This window comes from Pongo pygmaeus, chromosome 6, assembly GCF_028885625.2.
Source record: "Pongo pygmaeus isolate AG05252 chromosome 6, NHGRI_mPonPyg2-v2.0_pri, whole genome shotgun sequence".
In the NCBI taxonomy this organism is placed as follows: domain Eukaryota; kingdom Metazoa; phylum Chordata; class Mammalia; order Primates; family Hominidae; genus Pongo; species Pongo pygmaeus.
Genome location: NC_072379.2, coordinates 55,815,659 through 55,837,466, shown reverse-complemented (window position 1 = coordinate 55,837,466; position 21,808 = coordinate 55,815,659). Strand labels below are relative to the sequence as shown.

The following is a 21,808-nucleotide window of genomic DNA, read 5'->3' as shown; positions in this document are numbered from 1 at the left end:
TTGACTAGTGCAGAAGTAAACTTAGCCAGGGTCCATATGTTTGGACAAACCATTTATAAAGTGTTGCCATTCATGAACAGAACATGTGATAAAATTGCAAAGAACTTACTGCATACCACACACAAACCCACCCACCCACACACGTGCATGTGCACACATGCATGCTCACAGACACACAAATGAGTCCAAGTAAAACTCAAGAAACCTGAATAAGATCAGTAGATTGTATCAATGTCAATATCCTGGTTGTGATAGTGTACTATTATTCTGATGTTATACTAGATGTTACCACTGGGGGAACCTGGGTAGGGGGTACACTGGATCTCTCTGTATTATTTCTTACAGCTGCATATGAATCTACAATTATCTTGAAATAAAAAGTTTTATTAAAAAAGTGTTGCCAAAGCTCTTTCCAAAATTCACCTTATAGTGATTTCAGGCAGCAGACTGTCATGTCTTTTGCAAATGGGCAAGTCTGGGGCCTCAGCTGGTGATGAGCTGCCCCTCTGCAGATGCTGTAAGAGCAGATCAAGGGAGACACCTTGGAAGGTCCCTAGCACTCACAGAGTACCTACTGTGTGCTGGCCATCACCTTGTCGTCTTCACAACAATCTGCAAAGTACATGCTGATGTGCCCCCTTAGAGATGAGGAAGCTGAAGGTGACATGCCTTACCTAGCAAAGGATGGAATTCAGATTCCAATTCAAGGCTCTATGCCCAAAGCCAAAATAAAGACCAAGTCCAAGCCTCATCCTCACATTGCCCTCCTGTCTTCATCCCTTCATGGAACTGCTTAAATGTTAGCGTGCCTAGGAGTCACCTGGGGACTGGGTTATAATGCAGGCTCTAGTTCTGAGGTTCCGCATGTCTAATAAGCTCCCAGACACTACTGAGGCCACCACGCTTTGAACACTAAGGCCCCGTCCCACCACCCAGAATCAAAGATGGTCAATATTTTTTTTTTTTTGAGGCAGGATCTCGCTCTGTCCCTCAGGCTGGAGTACAATGGCACGACAACAGCTCACTGCAGCCTCAACCTCCTAGGCTCAAGTGATCCTCCCACCTCAGCCTCCCAAGTAGCTGGGACTACAAGCATGTACCACCACACCTGGCTAATTTTTGTTATTTTTTGTAAAGGTGGGGTCTCCCTATGTTGCCCAGGCTGGTCTTGAACTCCTGGGCTCAAGTGATCCTCCCACCTTGAGCTCCCAAATTGCTAGGATTATAGGGTTGAGCCACCATGACTGGCCTTATTTTTTATTTCTTTAGGTTTTGAGTTCACAAGAAAACATTTCAACAGAGTGTAGATTTTAATCCATTTTTCATCATAATTCTTGTCATTTTATTGTGTTAAATGTAAATTTTCCTCTTTTCTGAAATTAACAGAGCTCATACTCTGTGGGATTTCATTTCAGTGAGAAAAGTGTCAATTGCATAATAAATGGTGATGGCATAACTGCCTATCTGGTTGGAAGAAAATAAAATTAGATGTCTACCCAGTTTATTAAAAATGAATTTCAAGCCTGGGCAACATAGCGAGATCCTGCTTCTGCAAAAAAAATTAAAAATTAGCTGAGTGGGATGGCGTGTGCCTACAGTCCTAGCTACTCAGAAGGCTGAGGTAGGAGGATTGCTTGTATCCAGGAGTTCAAGGCTGCAGTGAGCTATGATCCCACCACTGCACCCCAGCTTGGGAAACCAAGCAAGATCCTGTCTCAAAAAAAAAATTCATATTGAAATCCAATTAACATGAATTCTAGGTGGGTTAAAATGATTGGTGACATTGAGGGTCTTATATTTGTCCCAGCATTTCTCATGTCAGAATTGGCATCTGCCTCTGCCCTCTTGCATCTGAAAAGTCTTTGCAGGGCTGTGATCTCCTCACTGTGTGTACCTATCTGGATCGCTTTGTTCTCCCAGCCCCGGGCCAAACTCACTTCTCAATGTCACCAGGAAGGCTCGGGAATGTCAGTTTTGGGGGCTGTTCAAGTAAGGTTGACTTAATTGCTCTCCAGTGCTTGGCAGGTAAGAGACTTGCAGGTTTTCCTTGCTGAAAATAATGTTGTAATTAATACCCCTGTACATTTGCTTTTCCTGTATTTGGATTCTTTTTCTGTATTTCTGCATTCTGTATTTTTCTGTATTTTGGATTCCTATACGTAGGATTCCTGGGTCAGAGTTCTAAAAACTTTTAGTATAAGTAATTTAGGCAAATAATCACTATATTTTTTTCCAAAAGGAAAATAGTGACTTTTCTTTTTAATTTTTTAGGAAAAATATTTAATTTTTCTCTAACAAAATATGAGATAATGTAATATAATGTAAAATAATAAATGTGTTTTTTTTTCTCTTCAGGCTTTCTTCAATCTAGGTTTAGAAAATCCTGTCCTACCCAGCAGTTTGATAACAATTTGACTGTGATAGCTTCTGTGGTTGATTTTTAGAATGACATTTAGCCTTTATTTTGGTGTTTGGTGTGAGACGAGGGTCTGAGTAGCTGCTTGCAACTCACCAGAGAAAACAGTCTCATTTACACTGGCAAGTTCCCTTTTTGAACTCATTTCTTCACCCCACAGAGCCAGGCAGGAAGAGAAGTAGCAAGGTATCAGGGAGCGTGGAATGCTGAGATGGTAGTTTCCCTAATCTTGAAAAGGAGCTTGATCCTTTTCTTATCTGTCTGACTTTTCAAGTGGTCTTATTTTCTTGATAGGCAGCTTGAAATATGCCCCTTTGCTTACTATTGCAACAGAAGTCCTCTTGAATGGAAATTTCCTTGCTCTATTTAAAAAAAAAAATCACTGTATAGAAAGGTGCCTAAGATGAGGTGCACATTCTTAAAAGGGCCTGAAGCTTAGCCCTGTCGTGAACAAAGTGTTGTCACATTGATGAAGGCAAACCTAAGGATAGTGGTTCTCAACCGGGGACAATTTTGCCTCCCAGGGGACATTTGACAATGTCTGGGGACATTTTTGGTTGTTGTAACTTCGGAGCGTACTGGCATCTAGGGGGTAGATGCCAAGGATGCTGCTAAAAATCCTATGACAGAGTTCCACATCCCCACCCAACAAGGAATTATCTGGCCTGAAGAACCAATAGTACTGAGGTCGAGAAACTCGTTCTTTGAATATATCCATAAGAGGCTTCACTTTGAGAAGATGGCCCTAGTGCTGTTAGGACCCTTGGTTAGGCCAGAGTCACGAGGCATGTAGGGATGGAGAAGGCCTGAGTGGTGGAGAAGCAGGTGGAAGCCAGAGGGTAGAGACTCTGAATGCCAAGGGGGAGTTTGGATTCATTCCTCTGGCAGCAGGATGCACTGGAGGCCTTGCATTAGGAGAGGCATCCTCTATCCATCACCCAAGGACATCCAATTGCAGCATGATGTGTAGTTCTGGGAAGGATGGTCTCTTCCCACCCTGTACAGATCCCCTAGATGCCCACATCCTGCCGCAGGGGCTCTGTGTAATCCCTGGATAGTACATGCATGTCAACGGTTCAACTCCTTAAGTGTTAATGCTGGGCATCTTCCATGTGCCTCTCCACTCTGCTTTCCATCCCCTCCAGGCTACTTCAAGTGCCAGGAAGCTGACATGTGGACTGTAGTCACCACTCCCTTCCCTTAAATTTGGCAGGATATTGGAGGAAGGTAGGAGAAGGAGGTCTGGGTATTTATTCTTTAGCTACTCTATTAGTCCGTTTTCATACTGCTAATAAAGACATACCCAAGACTGGGTAATTTATGCAGGAAAAAGGTTTCATGGACTCACTGTTCCACATGGCTGCGGAGGCCTCACAATCATGGCTGAAGGCAAGGAGGAGCAAGTCATGTCTTACATGGATGTCAGCAGGCAAAAAGAGAGCTTGTGCAGGGAAAGTCCCCCTTATAAAACCATCAGATTTCAAGAGACTTATTCACTATCATGAGAACAGCATGGGAAAGACCTGTCCCAATGGTTCAATTACTTGCCACCAGGTCCCTCCCACAACATGTGGGAATTGTGGGAGCTACAATTCAAGATGAGATTTGGGTGGAGACAGCCAAATCATATCAGCTCTTTTGCTATTGGCTGCTGCAGGAGGCCCTCTCTGCACAGCTCTGTCTCAGTCTCGCTGGGATGATGGCTCCTCCATGCTGCTAGCCCTCAGGTTCTGTGATGGTGCTTTCTATGAGTCAACTTGGCTAGGGCATGGTGCCCAAATAGGTGGTCAGTCATGATCCTGGCTGTTTGTGTGAGGGTGTTTTTGGATGAAATTCACATTTAAACTTTGAGTAAAGAAGATTGCCCTCCATAATGTGGACGGGACTCATCCAATCAACTGATGGCCCGAGTAGAACAAAAGACTGGCCTTCCCCGAGCAAGGGGGAATTCTGGCAGCAGCTGGTCTTTGGACTTGAACTGCAACATTGGCTTTTCCTGGTTCCACCCTTCAGAGTTTGGACTTACTGGCCTCCACAATTACACAGCCAATTACTTAAAATAGATCAGATTCTCTCAGTGTGCACATCCTGGGTTCTGTTTCTCTGGAGAACCCTGACTAATAGAGGTACCATATGTCTTCCTTCCACTCTGCTCACAACTTGGTTAGTGCCGTGCCTTTGTTGCACACTCCTCCAATCATGTAACGCAAGCCCTGCAGTTTCCCGCCTGCTCTGTATGCCTTTTGCAGGCCAGCATGACAGCCGCAGGCCTCCCTGGAGGCTGCCCAGGCACCCGCCCCTTGGAAGCCAGGCCCTGATGACCACTGGGTGTTCCTGCCTCTGTGGCATCCCCCGTCTATTGGGCCCTGTGGATTCAGAATTGTTTGTTTACTTAAAGCCAGAACAAGGCATTCCTGTCCTTCCCACTTTCAGGGCAAGAGGCCTGAACCTCCAGTGTAATGGATTCATTTCTGTCTGGTTTGTGGCCAAGTCAGAGCCATTTCCTAGTGCCAAAAACAGAGACTAAGCTTTTCTCTGTCTGTGGGAGATTTTACAACCCAGTCCCATTTCAAAGAGAAGACTGAGGCCAGGAGTGTCTTACCCGGAGTTGCCTGGTGAGTCAGTGGCCAGGAAGCCAGGACCCCTCTGACAGCTTATGCTTTATGACGAGGCGCCCTTGTTCTCATTCATGGAGATTGACAACAATTTCTGCTCTTCTCCCAGTGACCTGCACAGTGATGCCAAGTCAGCCATTCTGCTCTCCCTCCTGGGGTCTGAACTGTGTTCTCCAGCAGGGATGGGGGATACATGAAGCTGTGCCCGCTGCCTGGCCTAGAGAGAGCCACTGGGCCCCACTGACCATCAGGGGACAAGATGGGGATCTCACTGTGCACTCAGGTCACAACACCTGTGACTTAGAGGAGTGACTTTGGTCCTTACAGTCAGTGAAGTGGGCACACAGGTGGGGAAACATAGATCTGACATCTACTGGAGGCCACACAGCAGCATGTGGCTGCCAGGGCTGAGAGTTGCACCCAGGGCTGGGCACCATCAATTGCCTTTGACGGACATGGGTTGATCCCTAGAGGCAGCAGGGCCAGGGCGGCTGCAGCCCCAGCTGTCATAGCTCTGGGGTTGGGGAAACCTCAGGTGTGTCAGTGTGGCTGGGAAGTGGTGAGAGATGCACTCCCTTCTGCATCCGCCTAGAAGGAGAAGCTCAAGGAGAGGCATACTTGGGAGGAGCCATGGGATGAGGCTGGAATGCTGGGGGTGGAGCCTGGAGAGCTTGGAGCCCTCATAAGACCTGACAGCAAGGAGGGGGCACATTTCAGGGACACCATGGAGGGTGGCTTCACTGGGGGTGATGAGTACCAGAAGCACTTCCTGCCCAGGGACTACTTGGCTACTTACTACAGCTTCGATGGCAGCCCCTCACCCGAGGCCGAGATGCTGAAGTTTAACTTGGAATGTCTCCACAAGACCTTCGGCCCTGGTGAGCAGAGGGTGGCCCTTCCCCTCGAGCCTCTCTCCAAGGAACCTGGATGGGGATGGGGAGAAGGTGTCCTGGGGGCAAGCTGGTCTCCTCTAGGGGTTTTTGGGGAGGGGCTGTGGGAGCTTCTGGGGCCCTGCCCCTCTCTTTGGGCAGCTGTTATGCTGGAGGTTGAGTCTGTCTTCCCGTGACTCAGGAGCTGTGTGTCATGGGATTAGGGCCAGCTGAAGGATTAGGACCTATGGGAAGAGCACAGCCCCGTGCAGTTCCCACACTGTTCTCCATTAGCCCCTAGGTCTTTGGGGTGGAGCAGAAAAGGCTCTCCAGGTCATCATCAAGTTCAGTCCTGACCTTGCACAGCCAGGCCTCTGGGGACCACAGAAGGCCAAGGGCAAACAGTGGGGTTGCAGTGGGACAGGATCACCTGTGCCCGGAGTGTGCAGCCCAGATGTGTCTGTGATGAGGACCTGGAAAAGCCCTGCCCTGGGACAAGGATTGCTAGGTGGGGTCTCAACCCTGAGCAAGGGGCTCAGACCCCAAGGACCTCAACTGAGCCATCTGCACGACGGATGGTGACTTCTGCCTGTCTCCCGATGATCACTGCCCTCCCCGTGGTGACCCCATGATTTGATCGTGTCTTCTAAACTCAAGCAGCCATGTCCTCACTTTGGGCACTTGACTGGGGAACAGTAAGGGTGAGTCTCCTGGTGGTCTGTGGGATAAGAGGGAGTTAAAAGTCTGCTGAGCCTGGAGGAGCAGGCCGGTGTGGGAGGCAGAAATCAGAGAACAGCCGGACTGGGTGTGACCAAGCTTGGAAGGCCAAGTGATGGCCCCACGCCAGGGTTCCAGACAGAATGTTGGAAGTCATGCTTCATTCCAGCTTCCAGGTGACCCTGGATTCACTCCTGGGGCCATCTTCCCAGATCATCTCCTTAGCCCCGGCTTCCTATTCCTGTATGCTTACACCCCTCCCCCCTCCAAGGAACAAGAAACCCATCCAGGAAGGGCTGGACTTCCAGGGGAGGCTCCCAGCTCCGAGTCAGCCTGAAACTTAAAGGGCCACTGCCCCCAGCATGTCCTCTCTGAACTCTCCAGCCCGAATCTTCCCCAGAGTAAGGCTTGGGCCTCTGTTCTCTGTCCCAGAAATATTATACTCTTGGCTTATGTTCTTGACTGAAAGATATTGGGCTAATTGTTTAACCTTTTACAGACTCAGTTTTCTAATCTGTAAAATGAAAATAGTGATAGTAGTCACTACACAGGGTAGTTCTGAGGTGTAAATGGAAATTAACGCATATAAAATATTTGGCATGAGGCTTGGCTTACAGGGAGCCACCAATCTGTGATAACCACCAAGCACGTTTGCCCCTTGGGTAAGACCAGGGTGTGTGTCTTCATCCCTGTGTCTGCCTTGGGTCTCGTTTCTTTTACCCATTCATTACCAGTCTTTCCCTCCCACAGGAGGCCTCCAAGGGGACACGCTGATCGACATTGGCTCAGGTCCTACCATCTACCAAGTTCTTGCTGCCTGTGAGTCCTTCCAAGACATCACTCTCTCCGACTTTACCGACCGCAACCGGGAGGAGCTGGAAAAGTGGCTGAAGAAGGAGCCGGGGGCCTATGACTGGACCCCGGTGGTGAAATTCGCCTGTGAGCTGGAAGGAAACAGGTAGGTGTGCAGAGGTTGGGGAGGGGGTTCCCAGTCAACCTTCTTTCTCAGAAGTCTCCCTGGCCTCTTTGTTGTCTCTGACATTTTCAGGACAGTAGGACCTTCAGGTATAGGACCAGATGTCATGTGGTGGGGATAGAGTAGATGGAGCCCCAAGTTTCAGGATTACATCAGTTTTAAGGGCAAGTCTCTGATCACAGGACTATGTTGAGGTGTGATATAGTCAAGTATGAACACTGAAAACCAGATGATTTTCATCTCTTCCTTCTTCTCTTCCTTCCTTACCCTCATCTATATATCTACCTTTCTATCTTCTATGTGTCTAACTATCCATGCATATCCATCCATCCATCCACCCACTGGTTCATCCATCCATCCATCCATCCATCCATCCATCCATCCATCCATCCATCCATCCATATTCATGCATCCACCCACCCATCCATATCCATCCATCCATCCATCCATCCATCCATCCATCCATCCATCCAGCTAGCCGTTCACCCATCCATCCATCTATCCATCCGTCCATTCATCCATCCATCAATATTCATCCATCCACCCACCCATCCACTCATCCATCCATATCCATCCATCCATCCATCCATACACCCATTCATATCCATCCATCCGTCCATCCACATACATCCACCCATCCATCCATATCCGTCTATACATCCATCAATCCATCCACCCATCCATCCATATCCATCTATCTATCCATCCATCCATCCATCCATGTCCATCCATATTCATCCATCCACCCACCCATCCATCCATCTTTCCTTCTTCCCTCTATTGTCTGTACCTGTGTGACTGACTTAATGTATAATGACGTGAACTCACCACCCAACCTGAGTACTCGAATATAATAAAGACTTACCTGTTCTTCTCTGTGACTCCTTGCCTCTGCCTTTCCCAACCTCAGGTAATCACTAATATGAATTTTATGCTTATCATTCCCTTTTCCAAAAATTTTTTCTTGCATACTTATGTATATCTAAACAATCTATAATTTAGTTTTAGTCACCTTTGAGCTTTATAGCAGAGTAATTTGCTCTGTGTCATTTGCTATTTGCTTTTCATCACTCAAAATTATATTTTTAAGATAGCTATATTCATACATTATCTGTAGTAAATTCATTAATTCATTCATCCATCCATCCAATAATGTTTGTTAACTGCCCCATCTGTGCATGGGGTGGCTTTGTCCCTCCTGGAGATTAAGGGAAGGGGGCTCACATGGAATCAGAGAGAGAAAGTTTCCTATAATTGTTCTAGCCATTCTCCCTAACCATTTTTCTTTGGGAGAAACTGAGGCTCAGATTGAAGAAGAGCCTGCTGTCAGGTCACACAGGGACTCAGGGACAGCAATCTTTGGGGATCCAGAGATCATCTCCATCTGCTGGTCACAGTGGACTGAGAGTTCCCTTCAGAACCTCAAAGGGCCTCCCTGACTCCCTCTCTCTCTCTGCAGCGGCCAATGGGAGGAGAAGGAGGAGAAGCTGCGGGCAACGGTGAAGCGGGTGCTCAAGTGCGATGTCCACCTGGGCAACCCGCTGGCCCCAGCTGTGTTGCCTCCCGCCGACTGTGTGCTCACCCTGCTGGCCATGGAGTGTGCCTGCTGTAGCCTTGATGCCTACTGCGCTGCACTGTGCAACCTTGCCTCACTGCTCAAGCCGGGTGGCCACCTGGTGACCACGGTCACGCTTCGGCTCTCGTCCTACATGGTGGGGAAGCGTGAATTTTCCTGCGTGGCCCTGGAGAAGGAGGAGGTGGAGCAGGCTGTCCTGGATGCTGGCTTTGACATTGAGCAGCTCCTACAGAGTCCCCAGAGCTACTCTGTCACCAATGCTGCCAACAATGGGGTCTGCTTCATTGTGGCTCGCAAGAAGCCTGGGCCTTGAGCCAGGAGGGCCAGCCAGAGGTCTGGTCAGGCTATGAGGCCTTGGCCATCTGTATGCTAGAGAGGGGTGAGGAATGGATACTGTCTAACAGCCTCTGATTTCAACACTAACATTCCATCTTCTGAAATTCTGAGATTCTAACATCCTTGTTTTAGAATTCTAAGTTTCCAACATTCCTCATTCTAGGATCCTAGGAGTGGAATTTTCCATTTTCTAGTATACTAAGCCTTACAGTTATCTTAGATGCAATCTGACTCCTGTGTGACTGTGGAGCACCCAGGGACGTGGTTTCAGAGTCTACCTAATAGGGACAAGGAAACCTCTGAGTCTACCCAATATGTTAAGGACAAGGAAACCTCTGGACAGTGGTATATTGGGGAATGTTTTATAACCAGCTCTGTAAAGGAAAAGCACTGATGTGTGGCAGTCACCAATTTCTGTGGTGTAAATGCTCCCACCATGGTTGATTTCAAGCCACCGGTGGTTTAATAACCAGCTCATAAATCTAAACATTTTGCAGTTGACTCTCATGAGCTGATTGGAGTCAGCTGGAACATACCACTGCCTCTAGACTAAGGTCAGCAGATTTAGCAAATACAGACTGCCCCAGTTCATTGAATTTTAGATAAATGAAATAAATCTTTAAGGTTAAGTATGCCCCCAGAACTGCATGGAACATGCTTAATCCAAACAATGATTTGTTGTTCACCTGAAATTCAAATTTAGCTGGGTGTCCTGTATTTCATCTGGCAACCCTACTTCAGACCCAAGTGTAAGGTACATGGATGTGCTTTGGTCAAGGAACAGGCCAAGGCAGAGATCCATGCCCGCATGACTCAGTGGGTTTGGTGCACAGGCACACACCTCCACTTGTTATATAACCTGTTTGTGTAAGTTCATACTTGGTCTGAGCCACTGTTGTCTGTAAAAGGTAATTGTCCTGCTAATGCTGTACGGAGGCTCTTGGGGTTCGGCTCGGCTCAACATGGCTTAACATGGCAGGTGCGCTGGCGCCCAGCGAAAGAGAGAGAGAGAGCCAAAGCTGTCCGTCTTGCAGATGGACAGGAAGGAGGCAGGACACAGCTCAGTTTGCTCATTCCCAGAGAGAGAAAAAGTTAAGCTGCTGACCCTGAAGGCAAGGGAGAGAAGGCTACACAGCTGTGTGTGGAAGCCACGGGCTCAAGCAGCCAAGACAGGGCAGACTATGGGCCCTGAGTGTTCTTTCTGTCCATCTACCCACTCCCCTCAGACTTCAGCATGGGCTGGACCTGGACCCCAGGACCTGACAGACACCAAGTAAGAAGAGGAGCAGCCCAGGGATCAAGGGTATTCCTCGTACATAAGGTGCCCTTGTGCAAATTAGGAAGAGGTGCTTCTGTAGATGGACACATTGCAGAAAGGAGTGTTCAGGGCTGATTAATTGAGAAAAGCTGTTCCATCTCCCTGTGGAAGGGCTATGAGAACAAGGTGACTCTTCTGGGCAGACCAATTAGAGAAAGGTGTCCCTTCCTTAAGGCTGATTGGGTCACACTACTGAGCACCTGTCAGCCTCCCTTTTTCCCTCAACCTCAATCTGTGCCTTTGTGTGGGTACACCCTGGGCACAGCAACCTTGATAAGAGCCAGGAGACCTGGAATCTACTCTCAGCCCTGCCACTAATTGTTTCACTTCTCTGGGCCTCGTATTCCTATCCATGAGATTTAATCTAATAATCTACAGGAACATCCTAAGAACAGCGGGAAGTCATTGATGTGGAAGTGCTTTTTTTTTTTTTTTTTGAGACAGAGTCTCACTCTGTCGCCCAGGCTGGAATGCAGTGGCGTGATCTTGGCTCACTGCAAGCTCCGCCTCCCGGGTTCAGGCCATTCTCCTGCCTCAGCCTCCCCAGTAGCTGGGACTACAGGTGCCCGCCACCACGACCGGCTAATTTTTTGTATTTTTAGTAGAGACAGGGTTTCACCGTGTTAGCCAGGATGGTGAAAGTGCTTTTTTTAAGGTGTAGTTTCACTCTTGTTGCCCAAGCTGGCGTGCAATGGTGCAATCTCAGCTCACTGCAAGCTCCGCCTCCTGGGTTCAAGTGATTCTCCTGCCTCAGCCTCCCGAGTAGCTGGGATTACAGGCGTGCACCACCATGCCCAGCAAATTTTTGTGCTTTAAAAAGTAAAATGTTTTGCGCAAATTGACCCATTGATGTTATTCCCCCAGAGGGTCAGGGCTGAGATGGTCTTTCAAAATTACCCAGTCTAATCTCCGGGTTTTTTGTTTGTTTGTTTTGAGACAGAGTTGCACTCTATCGCCCAGGCTGGAGTGCAGTGGTGCAATCTCAGCTCACTGCACCACGTTCAAGCGATTCTCTTGCTGCAACCTCCCAAGTCGCTGGGACTACAGGCGTGCACCACCACACTCAGCTAATTTTTTTATTTTTAGTATAGACAGGGTTTCACCATGTTGGCCACGCTGGTCTTGAACCTCTGACCTCAAGTGATCCTCCCTCCTCGGCCTCCCAAGGTGCTGGGATTACAGGCGTGAGCCAACACGCCCAGCCAAATCTCCATTTTTTTTAATAGTCAGGGGCAATGAGGTCCCAAGAGGGAAAGCAACTTGTCCAGAGACACACAGCAAGCTGGTGACAGAGCTGGAATAAGAACTCAGGTGTTCTGACTCCTCGTTCACCCAATGTACCCTCATTCCACCAGGTCTCCCCACCGGGCTTGGAAGGGCAGGGGGCCCTGTTTCCCTTTGGGCTCTCTTTTAGCATAGACTCGTTTCTGTGATAACATCCCTGCCAGCATTCCTTCCCTTCCTGGCTCATGCTTTACCCCAGAGAGCCAGTGGACCCCAGCTTTTCTCTCAGTACAGCCCTCTCCAGCCTTGTCTGGAAAGGCATTGAATATGGGTAGTTTTATTTTTATTTTTTTGAGACCTAGTTTTGCTCTTGTTGCCCAGGCTGGAGTACAATGGCATGTTCTTGGCTCATTACAACCTCCGCCTCCTGGGTTCAAGTGATTCTCCTGCCTCAGCCTCCTGAGCAGCTGGAATTACAGGCATCCACCACCATGCCTGGCTAATTTTTGTATTTTTAGTAGAGACGGGGTTTCACGATGTTGGCCAGGCTGGTCTTGAACTCCTGACGTCAGGTGATTTGCCCACCTTGGCCTCCCAAAGTGCTGGGATTACAGGTGTGAACCACTGTGCCTTGCCGAATATGGGTAGTTTTAGACATGCTCATGGCAGAATGATCAATAGGCGGAAGAAGTGGGAGGTCCAGCCGATGTGGATCCCTGAGAGCTCATGTCCACAAACAGGGGAATACTAGTGGCTAAAATAGGTCTTGTAGGGAATTTTAAAGACAGGTGAAGTGTCTGTTGAGGCAGCCAAAAAGGGGCCGGCTTCTGCCAGGTGGCAGCCAGGCACTGTCCAGGAGAGGAGATTGCCAAGGAAAGGAGGCTACAAATGCCCCCTCCTTGTGATGTCAGGACCTCCCTTAGTGAGCGATTTGGCCAAGACACAGGGAAAAGACACAGGATCCAGATCCGGGGCTCTGCTCCTTGGATGGCTCAGTGCAGAGAGTCAGCTGGCTGCCTGGAAGGAGAGAGTGGGCAAGGGTGTGAGGGAATCTTTGGGGGCTGTGGAAGCTGTTCTAGCTTATGAAACGGGGCTGGGATGGACTGAGTGACTATGCTGTGCTCTGTCATTTGTCCATAAGTACTCTCTCCATGCTCTAATAAAACATTTTGTTTTACTCTATCCAGTGGGCAGAACCTGTGATATGCTGTCAAGACTATGGGGGAAGGAGTCTTTAGGGAAGAAAACCCCATTGTGACTAAAAGAAGGAACCTTCTGTTTGGGGCAGAGAGGCAGACTTGTAAGTCATGACCATTGATCCACAGAACTGTTTCATCATGCAACAATGAAACTCTGTACCCGTTAGACAGTAACTCCTGGTCTCCCTTCCCCTTGCTCCCAGCAACCACCATTCTACTGTGTCTTTATGAATGTGACTACCCTAAGTACCTCATATAAGTGGAATCATACAGTATTTGTCCATTTGTGACTGGCTTACTTCACTTAGCATAATGTCTTCAGGTTCATCCATGTTGCACTGTGTCAGAATTTCCTTCCTTTTCAAGGTTAAGTAATATACCATCATATGGATATGCCACATTTTGTTTATCCATTCATCCACTGATGGACACTTGGTTGTGTTTGTGTTTGGGCTATTGTGAATAATGCCTTTATGAGGCCAGCCACAGGTAGAACTCACCGAATTCTCACAACAGCTCATGTGGACAGTATTATTTTGAAATTCCATTTTACAGCTGAGGAAACTAAGGCACAGACTTTCTCAAAGTAGCTATTAAGTAGAGAGCTGGGCTTATGAGCCCAAGCACTGTCATTCCAGAGCCTGAGCTTAACCTGGACCCCACATTGTCATCTCACAGGGGTGCCAGAAGAACATCTAACTAGGCTTGGGGGAAGTCCAGGAAGCCTTCATGGAGGTGATCTGTGAGCTGAGAGCTAAGAGTGAATAGTTCACTGATGGCTGATGGAGAGAAGAAGGGCTAGCCATTCCCAGCAGAGGGAAAACCTGTGTGTTGTGGCTAATTACACAAAAACCCATCTCCACTCCTAAGTCATGGCCCCTGTGGTCCTGAAGTAACATGAATTTGAAAACAGAAGACACAGGAGATTTATTATCTGTGTGGTACTCCCCACTTCCTACCTATCCACCTCCACCACATCATAGGAATCAAGTATCAAGGCCAAGCCAGACTTGGAGAGATGCCAGCAGAAGCATTTCATAGGCTCAAAAGGATGTACATTTCCCAATTTCTTCCTGACCTATTTCTAACTCCCGTATCCTTATGGGGGTGGAGCTGGAGGTTGAAGGGGCTGTGGGGGAGGTGGGGAAGAGGAGGATGAAACCCCCACAGCTCTTTTGCCCTCTGCCTGTAAGTTCAGCCTATCTTATCCTAATGCATTCTTGGCTCCTTGCTGAGAAATGCTGCTTATCTTGCGACTCCATTCTAATCTCAAAAACCCTGCATTTATTCTTTTTCCTAGAACTCTGAAAAAACCCAAGTTCGGGGAACATGGTTGTTTACCAGAGTCATTTGAACTGCTTATCTAGAAAGGAAAGGAACAAAAGTTGGCCATTCTGGTCATCTCAGCTTAGGCAGCACCGAGGTCATGGAGAAATTTTCGTAGGCAGCTGCCTCTACTTATGGGAAAAGCTATAAAAACATACAGTTGCGTACAAGCACAGAAGTGAGACAGGCCCAGGCTCATGTGGAGATCAAGGACTGCAGGACTTGAGCTCTGAGATCCTGCACATGTGGGCATGTTATATGTACAATAAGCATGTGGGGTGTCATGAACTGAGATCCTAATAAAAAGAACCAGAGGTATAGAAACATGACATCTTGAAACAAAACAACACCAGTGTTCCAGAGATTGTTAGTTGTTCTCCCGTGCCCAGTATGCCCATTAACTTCTTCAGAGTAATAGATTTTTTAGCTGGGCTCCATTTAGCTGGGCAAGGCTGCCTTAAACAAAGACTATCTTTCCTAGTCCCCTTTGCAGCTTTGTGCGGTCAAGTGAGTGAGTTCTGACCGAAGGGATTTGAGCAGAAGTGTCGTACCAGCTTCTGGAAGCCTTCCTTAAGATGTGGTAAACCTAGACTCTGCTATTTACTCTTCATCCTTTACCCTGTCCTGTGATCTGGAATGTGGCTGCTGGCATCTTGGTTTAGGAGATCAAGGCCACACATGGCGGAGAAACAAGACAGAGGGAAACTGGGAACCTAATAATGTGAAGCACTCATGAGCCCTGGGTTTTTATATGAGAGACAAACAGACTTTCATCTTGTTTAAGTCACTGATATTGTTGTTACCCTTATTATTATTATGGCAGAAATGCCAGAGAAGTGGTGTTGTGTCTCTTTCAGTGCATGAGGAGGTGTATAACATTGACAGTCCTCTGGCTGGGGACGATAACTTTGATCACTTGGTTAATGGGTTGGCCAACTTCTCCATCATAAAGTGAACATTTTCCCCTTTGTAATTAAGCAGTATCTTACGGAGAGATTCTTTGAGATGACATAAATATCCTGTATCCACCAGTTTTAGCATCCATTGATGATTCTTGTCTGAATGAATTATTATCATTATCCTGGTTGCCAAATGATGATTGGCAAATTCCATCATCCTTTCTACATTTATGAGTTCACATTCAAATGTAAGGAGAGGCTTTCCCTTCTCCTTTATATATCTATATATCTATATATATATATATGTATATGTATAAACATGGACTCATGGGTTCTTATTTTATTCAGTTGGTTATAATCTGTGACTATCATAACTTACTCTGATATACAGATTTAGCCAGTAGGAGCCCTTTTAAGCTGGGTGGTTTGTTCTTCTGACATGACTCCCTTATTTTTTTGAGTACTTCCTTACTAAGTTACTCTTATTTGAGTTTTTCTGTCACTCTGAATGGAAACGGGTACTAACCATTATGATCAGGCATAGGAATAAAAGAAATGGATGAGGGCTCTAGGGCTGCCTCCTTCAGCTCTGGACCTAGAGGCCCAGCACTTGGCATGCTGGGGACAGGAAGGGGTTCACAAAGCAGCCACCCTTCGGCAAGAGTTGAGCTGGGAAGGCACTAGTTGCTGCTTGCTCCAAACAGCCTTGTTTTTGTGAAGGACTCAAGCCAGGAAACCTGGGATAGTCACAGAGAAGAAACCCTGTGACTATCCTCAAGGCCTGCCTTAAAGCTGAGGATATATCATGGTCGCTGCATAGAGACTGAAGTAGAAGGGAAAAATCCCTACAACCATCAGCCCAGGTGCATGGAGTTCAAATATTCAGGTAACCAACCTAGAGGAAGGTGCTCCAATTGAACCATCAGAGCAAGGGAGCCAGGTTTGTACAGAGCTGTAGACTAAGAAGTCAGAGAACCAGGGGAGAGGGAGAGCAAGAGGCAGAAGATTAAAAATTGTGAGCAGCAGGAGGCATCTCCAGGGCACATATAGAAAATCATATTTGTACAGCCTGAGATAAATAGAGAAGACTGTTCATGGTAGTAATGGCCTATGGTATCTGGCCAGATGGGCTTCATTTAGCTGTCCTGAGGCCTGAGGAGATTGTGACTCCAGCATCCCTATAATCAATTTGTGATACATCAGTATGGACAATCCCTGTGGGAATATCTGGTCTAGCAAACCCTGGAGAAAGAGACCACTGCCCCACAACTGATTGAGCTTTCACTCATTCTTAGAGATTCATAGTATTTAGGTTGAAAAGATAAGCTGCTTTAACAAAAGACTCCCTCATCCCCACTTCCAAAAATAGGAAAAAAAGTAAAAAAACTAAAAACACTAAACTCAAACCAGATGAAAGTGTATTTCTCTCACCTGTGACCGTCTGAAGTCCCTGTCACCATGTGACTCTGCTCCATGCAGTCATTCAGGGAACCAGGTTCCTTCCATCTTATTTCTGCCATCCCCCAGGATAGCACACTTAAACTTGAGTGAGCATCAGAAGTACCTGGAAGTCTTATAAACACAGATTGCTGGGCCCCACTCTCAGAGCTTCTGATTCAGCACATCTGACATAGGGACTGAGAATTTGCATTTCTAGTTTTCAAGTGGTGCTGATGCTGGTGTTTGGGAGGCAGCTACACTTTTGAGAATCACTGTCCATAGGTGTTGCTTTTGTCTTTAGGGTCACAGCACATGCTCATTGTTGCAGCTGGTGCTCTGGCTTACAGGAGAGAAAAAAGGATGAAAGAGATAGGGCCTGGTTTTAAGGTGCCGGCCCTCTTATTCTGCTGGTGACAAACTTACTTCGATGGCTGCCTCTGACTTCAAGAAAGGCTGGGAAATACCACGTGGCTTTGAAGTCTTTTGCCCAGCTCCAAACATATAACCATGCATGAAGGAAATAATGGATTCCATTGAGCAACTAGCAGACTTCACACAGGACTTCACCACTTTGGGAGCAGTTTCAATTCATTTACTCAGACTAGAATTTTTATGCTGAATCCTACTTTGGAGGAGACTATGTTATGATTTCCAAAGAATGTCTGCACCATTTCAACAGGAATTTTTCACAGGGAGGCACTGACAGCTATGTCTGAAGGTTTGGGGTCTGTACTTGCTGGTGAAAACATTAGAATGTGAAGCAACTGCCAAAAGTCTCAGCTTGGCCCCAGAGAAGGCACCTTTATCTGGACAGCATCCAAGGAGCTTTGATCAAGAATTTCATAGGGCCATTTCAGGGCAAGTGTGCAGCAAAGTAGGTTGGGTTTATATTATTTAGGGGCGTGTGTGTGTGTGTGTGTGTGTGTGTGTGTGTGACCTAACTGGTTCTTTTTCTCTAGGGACAACCTTCTTCCTCCCTTGATTTATTTTAAGGAATTGGCTCACATGATTGTGGGGACTGGCAAGTCTGAAACTTGCAAGGCAGGCTGGCAGGTTGGAGACCCAGGGAAGAGTTGATATTGCAGCTTGAGTACAAAGGCAGGCTGGAGACAGAACACTCTCTTCCTTGAGGAACCTTAGTCTTGCTTTTAAGGCAATCAACTTATTGGATGAGGCCCACCCACACTGAAGGATAACCTGCTTTACTCAAAGTCTACACACAGCAACATCCAGGCTGGCATTTGACCAAAGAGCAGGGTATCATGACCTAGCCAAGTTGACACATGAAATTAACTATCACGTTGGTGGAGAATTATACATTCTTCTTGATTAAAATGGACATTTTTCTCAAAACCCCATGGGATACCTCTGCTATCTTCTTTTCTCTCCCCAGTCAGTTCCCATGCACAGACCTGCACAAATGGCTGGGCCTCATCATTCCTGACAGCGAGGAGATCTTGGATGTGCCAGGCCTAGTGAAAGACCAACAATCTCACTTCAGGGGTGGCTGTCCCATCTCCTCCTACTGGAGCCTGGCTGGGGCCTGGGTCGCCCCTCCATCTCCAGTCTCATGTTGGCGACCATGTGGATACATCCTGGGAGCAGAGATTGGGATGTGGTGGATAAGATAGAGCTGTGGGGGGAGTGTGCAAATAAACTGTTTCTTCATATTGCTAAGGACAGTGGCCTGGGTTGGATCCCCTGTCCTGATCTTTGGGGATGGTGGCCAGACAGCTGGGAAGGTCTGAGAGTCACATCATTAGAAGGAGTTTCACAATGTTCTTCCAACCCCCCTAGTCCAGACATGTTGCATTTGGTCAGATCCCTGTTCCCAGCCCCCAACCCTGACAGCCAGTCCCTGGGAGGACATGGTTATGGGGACAAGAGTGTATGCTTCTATTCTCTGGAACCTCCTGATCCAAGCCCTCCAGACACTCAAGGAGCCCTCAGCTGGGGAGGGATTCATTCAGCCAGTCACCTCCCTGGAGCATCCTGGAGGAGGCAATGCTTGATCCTCACAATCTTGCAAAACATCTGGTCCCCATGTAGCAGGCCTCGCCTTCCTGCTCCAAGTCTCACAACACACCGGATGCATCCTGCTGCCAGAACCAAACAGGGCACCAAACAGAATTCAGGGGGTCCAGGAATTCCTGTGGGTAGACTCACACAAATGCAGGAACTCGTTGACTCAGAGATGCACAGAGCCACAGCTGTATGGTGATGGATATGATTTCACACACACACACACACACACACACGCCTTTCTCCTCAGTGTGACAGATGTGTTATGAGGCAAGGCCATCTAAATTGTCCCTCCAATGTAAAGTCCATTGAATTTTTCTCCCTCCCTTTCTTTGCTACCTCAGGGACATGGAGTTAATTAATAACACAACTCTTGTCAATTCATGACATCCTGCCATCACTGGTCCTTGAGAGGCCATCTTTTATTAACTAATGAATCAATAGAAATAATATAAAAGATACTTAAGAAACAAATACACTCACGACACCCAGAGCACTGACGAATACTTATCATTACCTGCGTTGTTCTCATCTGCCATGTCCTTGACCTTCCCCTTCCCAGGTAACTGCTGACCTGAATCATAGCTTCATTTCCTTGCTTTTATTTTTATAAAGCTTTACCAAAGCTTTATTTTCCTACAAGAAATTATGACTTCTTGGCTTAACTTGTTTTTAAGCTTATACGAAGATTTTATGCTATCTGTCATCTTTTAGGAGTTAACCTTTGCACTCATATTCCCATTGTTAAGATTTCACGTGTAGTCCATTGCATCGTTGAGAAGGTGAATGAAATGACTGCCCATCACTAACGAGGTACATGCTCATCTTGGCTAAATCTGGCTTTAGGTCAATCAGTAACACGGAGAAATTATTACTTTCTGGGTACCGGGCAAGCATATTTTATAGTTCTTGCTTATTTAGCAGGCTTCGTGGGTTTATCCCTATTTTATGAAATCTGGAAAAGCATTTTTTTTCTTTTTAAGTTATTGTAGATATTTACAACGATTGGGTCCTTATTTTGATGGCATTGCTGTTTTTATCTCCAGCATTTTTTTTAGTAAGAAGACCTCAATTACCATTCATGTTCAGGCAGGACAGCAGGGCTCCCTTAGGTTTGTGAGAATGTTCCAGCTCACAGGAACGCGATGTAGAGAAATGAGGATTCCTTGTGGAGGATTGGTGGAAAATAATGGGACACATGATGTGATCTAGTCTTTCCCAGATGTCTCGTAGCACACCCTCTGCCCTTCCATGATTACCAGATTGCCCCTTTTACTTGCCACCTTAAGGTTGTGCTAAGGTTCTTTTATTCCCAGGAGCCAGCTATGTGCGTGGAAAAAGAATGCATTCCTGCACTTCTCTTGCTTAACCTTTCATTCCAATGTGAAAAAAGAGTTTCACGGCCAGGAAAGTGACAGACACACACACACACACACACACGCACTTAACCATGTCTAGCCTAAGTTTCACCTGGACCACTGATTGGTGCAGTTGTCTCCCAGCTAGTCTCCCTGCTTCCATACAGTAAGTCCTCATTTAGCATCATCCATAGGTTTTTGGAAACTGCAGCTTTCAGCAAAATGACATATAACAAAACCAGTGTTACCATAGGCTAATTGCTATAAACAAGAGTTGAGTTCCTGGCATATTTCTGGTCCCAAAAAGATCACCAATCTTTACCAGCTTATTCCAGTTCAGGATCATGAGTGGTCAGGGCAAAAGGCCTGCCCTGGACAGGACAACATTCCATCACAGGTCAAGCACTCACACCCCCACCCACATCCACGGTCACTCACACTGGGACCGTGTAGACACACATATTCACCCAACGTGCACACCTTTGGGATGATGGAGGAAACCTGTGCAGACATGGGGAGGACCCGCAAATTCCACACAGACAGTAGCCCCAGCTGGGAACTGATTTTTTTTTCTTTTCAACATCATAATGAAACAATGTTGAAGGAAGCAATGTTTTTTGAGGATCCATTGTACTTGCCCTTAATCTACAATCTATTCTCAAAACAAAAGCCAAAGAGATCCTGTCAAAACCTAAGTCAGATCCTGTCTCTCCTCTGCTCAAAACTCTCCAAAGGATTCCCCATTCAGAGGAAAAGTCAAGCCCTTCTGATGGCCCTATGCCACCAGGCCCCTGTTTCTGCCTTCTCTCCGCTCCCTCTGGCCTCAAAATTTCACAAGCACTCAGGTTGGTCGCCCTTGCAGGGCCTCTGCATTTGCGCTTCTTCTGCCTGAAGTGCTCTCCCTCCAAGTCTCCGCATAGCTCACATCCTCTCTTCCTTGCAGAAGTTCTACCATCGAAGTGATCTTATCCAGTCAACTTTTAAAAATTATAATCTCTGCTCGCCATAAAAAATCCTCCTATACTCCTTCTGTGCTTTTTTTCCTCTTTAAATCTATGATTTTGGGGGCCAGCTGCAGTGACTCACTCCTGTAATCTCAGCACTTTGGGAAGCTGCATATCCTCAAGCCATCCTACAGACAGGAGGATAGCTTGAGGCCAGGAGTTGAAGACCAGCCTGGGCAACATAGTGAGACCCTATCTCTATAAATAAACAAACAAACAAACAAACCAGGTAGGGTAGTGCATGCCAGTAGTCCTAGCTCCTTGGGAGGTTAGGTGGGAGGATCATTTGAGGTCAAAAATTTGAGCTTACAGTGAGCTATGATTGTGTCACTGAACCCCGCTTAGGTGACAGAATGAGATGCTGCCTCTAAAATACATACATACATACATCTATGATACCCTTTAAACCATCTGCAGTGCTCTGTGTTTTGTATGCATTTATAAATTTTTTTTCTGTCCATCTCCCCATTTCCATCTTTCCCCATTCTCTCTTCAAGAAGGCATATATTTTAC

The 21,808-nt window shown here is 46.9% G+C and overlaps 1 protein-coding gene across 1 annotated transcript; it reads left to right on the top strand.

Annotated features, from left to right (window-relative positions):
* The first annotated feature begins 5,743 nt into the window (after positions 1–5,743).
* On the top strand, positions 5,744–15,603 carry INMT (indolethylamine N-methyltransferase). Its single transcript, XM_054495060.2, has 3 exons — positions 5,744–5,909; positions 7,368–7,575; positions 9,053–15,603. The coding sequence occupies exons 1-3, from the start codon at positions 5,756–5,758 to the stop codon at positions 9,480–9,482; spliced, it is 792 nt and encodes a 263-aa protein (XP_054351035.1). The 5' UTR covers positions 5,744–5,755; the 3' UTR covers positions 9,483–15,603.
* The last annotated feature ends 6,205 nt before the right edge of the window (positions 15,604–21,808 follow it).

Excerpts from the sequence above, each read along its gene's own strand:
- INMT (XM_054495060.2), top strand. The coding sequence starts at position 5,756 with ATGGAGGGTGGCTTCACTGGGGGTGATGAGTACCAGAAGCACTTCCTG. Across the intron at positions 5,910-7,367 it reads CCACAAGACCTTCGGCCCTG|GAGGCCTCCAAGGGGACACG; the intron begins GTGAGCAGAGGG and ends TCCCTCCCACAG. Across the intron at positions 7,576-9,052 it reads TGTGAGCTGGAAGGAAACAG|CGGCCAATGGGAGGAGAAGG; the intron begins GTAGGTGTGCAG and ends CTCTCTCTGCAG.